Source organism: Octopus bimaculoides, chromosome 1 (genome assembly GCF_001194135.2).
Source record: "Octopus bimaculoides isolate UCB-OBI-ISO-001 chromosome 1, ASM119413v2, whole genome shotgun sequence".
Lineage (NCBI taxonomy): Eukaryota > Metazoa > Mollusca > Cephalopoda > Octopoda > Octopodidae > Octopus > Octopus bimaculoides.
The window spans coordinates 86,228,645-86,229,942 of record NC_068981.1 but is presented as its reverse complement, the minus strand read 5'-3'; the positions used below and the strand labels follow the sequence as shown (position 1 = coordinate 86,229,942).

The 1,298-nt window shown below is 34.6% G+C and overlaps 1 protein-coding gene across 2 annotated transcripts in view; it reads right to left on the bottom strand.

The window, feature by feature from the left end:
* LOC106884409 (uncharacterized) overlaps nucleotides 1-912 on the bottom strand; it is a 38,783-nt gene extending 37,871 nt beyond the window's left edge. Inside the window, exon 1 of one of the 2 annotated variants that reach the window (XM_014935774.2) lies at nucleotides 693-912. In XM_014935774.2, coding sequence (XP_014791260.1) covers nucleotides 693-850 — 158 coding nt within the window. In that variant the 5' untranslated portion in view covers nucleotides 851-912. The remainder of the gene's footprint in view (nucleotides 1-692) is intronic. The other variant, XM_014935783.2, reaches the window with a different exon arrangement.
* Between the last annotated feature and the right edge of the window lie 386 nt (nucleotides 913-1,298).

Here is a 1,298-nt window from a genome sequence, read left to right as displayed (position 1 = left end):
GGCAAGTGTCTTCTACTATAGCCTCGGGCCGACCAAAGCCTTGTGAGTGGATTTGGTAGACGGAAACTGAAAGAAGCCCGTCGTGTATATATATGTATATATATATGTGTATATGTGTTTGTGTGTCTGTATTTGTCCCCCCACCATCGCTTGACAACCGATGCTGGTGTGTTTACATCCCTGTAACTTAGTGGTTCGGCAAAAAAGACCAATAGAATAAGTACTAGGCTTACAAAGAATAAGTCCTGGGGTCGATTTGCTCGACTAAAGGCGGTGCTCCAGCATGGCTGCAGTCAAATGACTGAAACAAGTAAAAGAGTAAAAGAGTACATTTGACAGAATAATCTGAAAGCTAAAGGGTTAGGTTTCATTCCTACTGTCTGGCTCTGTGGTCAAGTGTCTTCTACCATAGCCTTGGGTTGACTAATACCTTGTGAGTAGAACTGGAAATGGATACTATACTGAATCCTGTGATGTGTGAGTGAGTGTGCATGACTTTCTCTGTATATGTACATGTTTACATACATATAAGATGAAAGAGAAAAAGAGAAATTGGAATAATACTTGGATTTTATAGTGAAGTGTCAAGGGATCTCACTATTGTTGACTTTGTAAGAACAAAATAAGTTCAGCTGTAATTTTCTAATTTGGTTCAATTAACAAGAGATAATCAAAACTAAGCCTGAACTTACTAAAAATACTCCTCACTGGGAGTCTTGAACGTGACATTGGCTTCCAAGCTTCCTGATGAGGAACCTTCAGCAAACAATGAGAAAGATGCATTCCACATACAGTTAGTTGAGACGGAAATATTTGCCAAGTTCAATTCCTGTTCTTTTGTGTTGTTCATGATGTCCGAACAATTTGGCAGGTGATATTTTTCAGTTTTGCAATCTGAAATATAATGATAAAAACAGGCTAAGTCATTCAGAAAATATTGCATACAGTGTGATAAAAAAACATAATAATAAAAATAGATAAATAATTAAATAATAATAATAAGAAGAAGAAGAAGAAGAACAGCAACAATAACAATAATAAAAACAATGATAATAATGATAGAGATTGACTGTTTATTAAAACGAAAATGAAACGAATGAACAATATTTTGACTCTCCATGTGTCTTTTACAAGTTCAAAAATTTAAAATTAAACTAAATTCAAAGATAGGAAATGCTGAAATATTCAAATTTAAACGGGAATAACTGTGCTTCTTTCCAAGTAAAATGATGTCATCAGTCTTCGGTCTTTCATAAAAGGTAGCAGAAGGAAGGAAAGAAAGAAAAAAACAAAAAGAA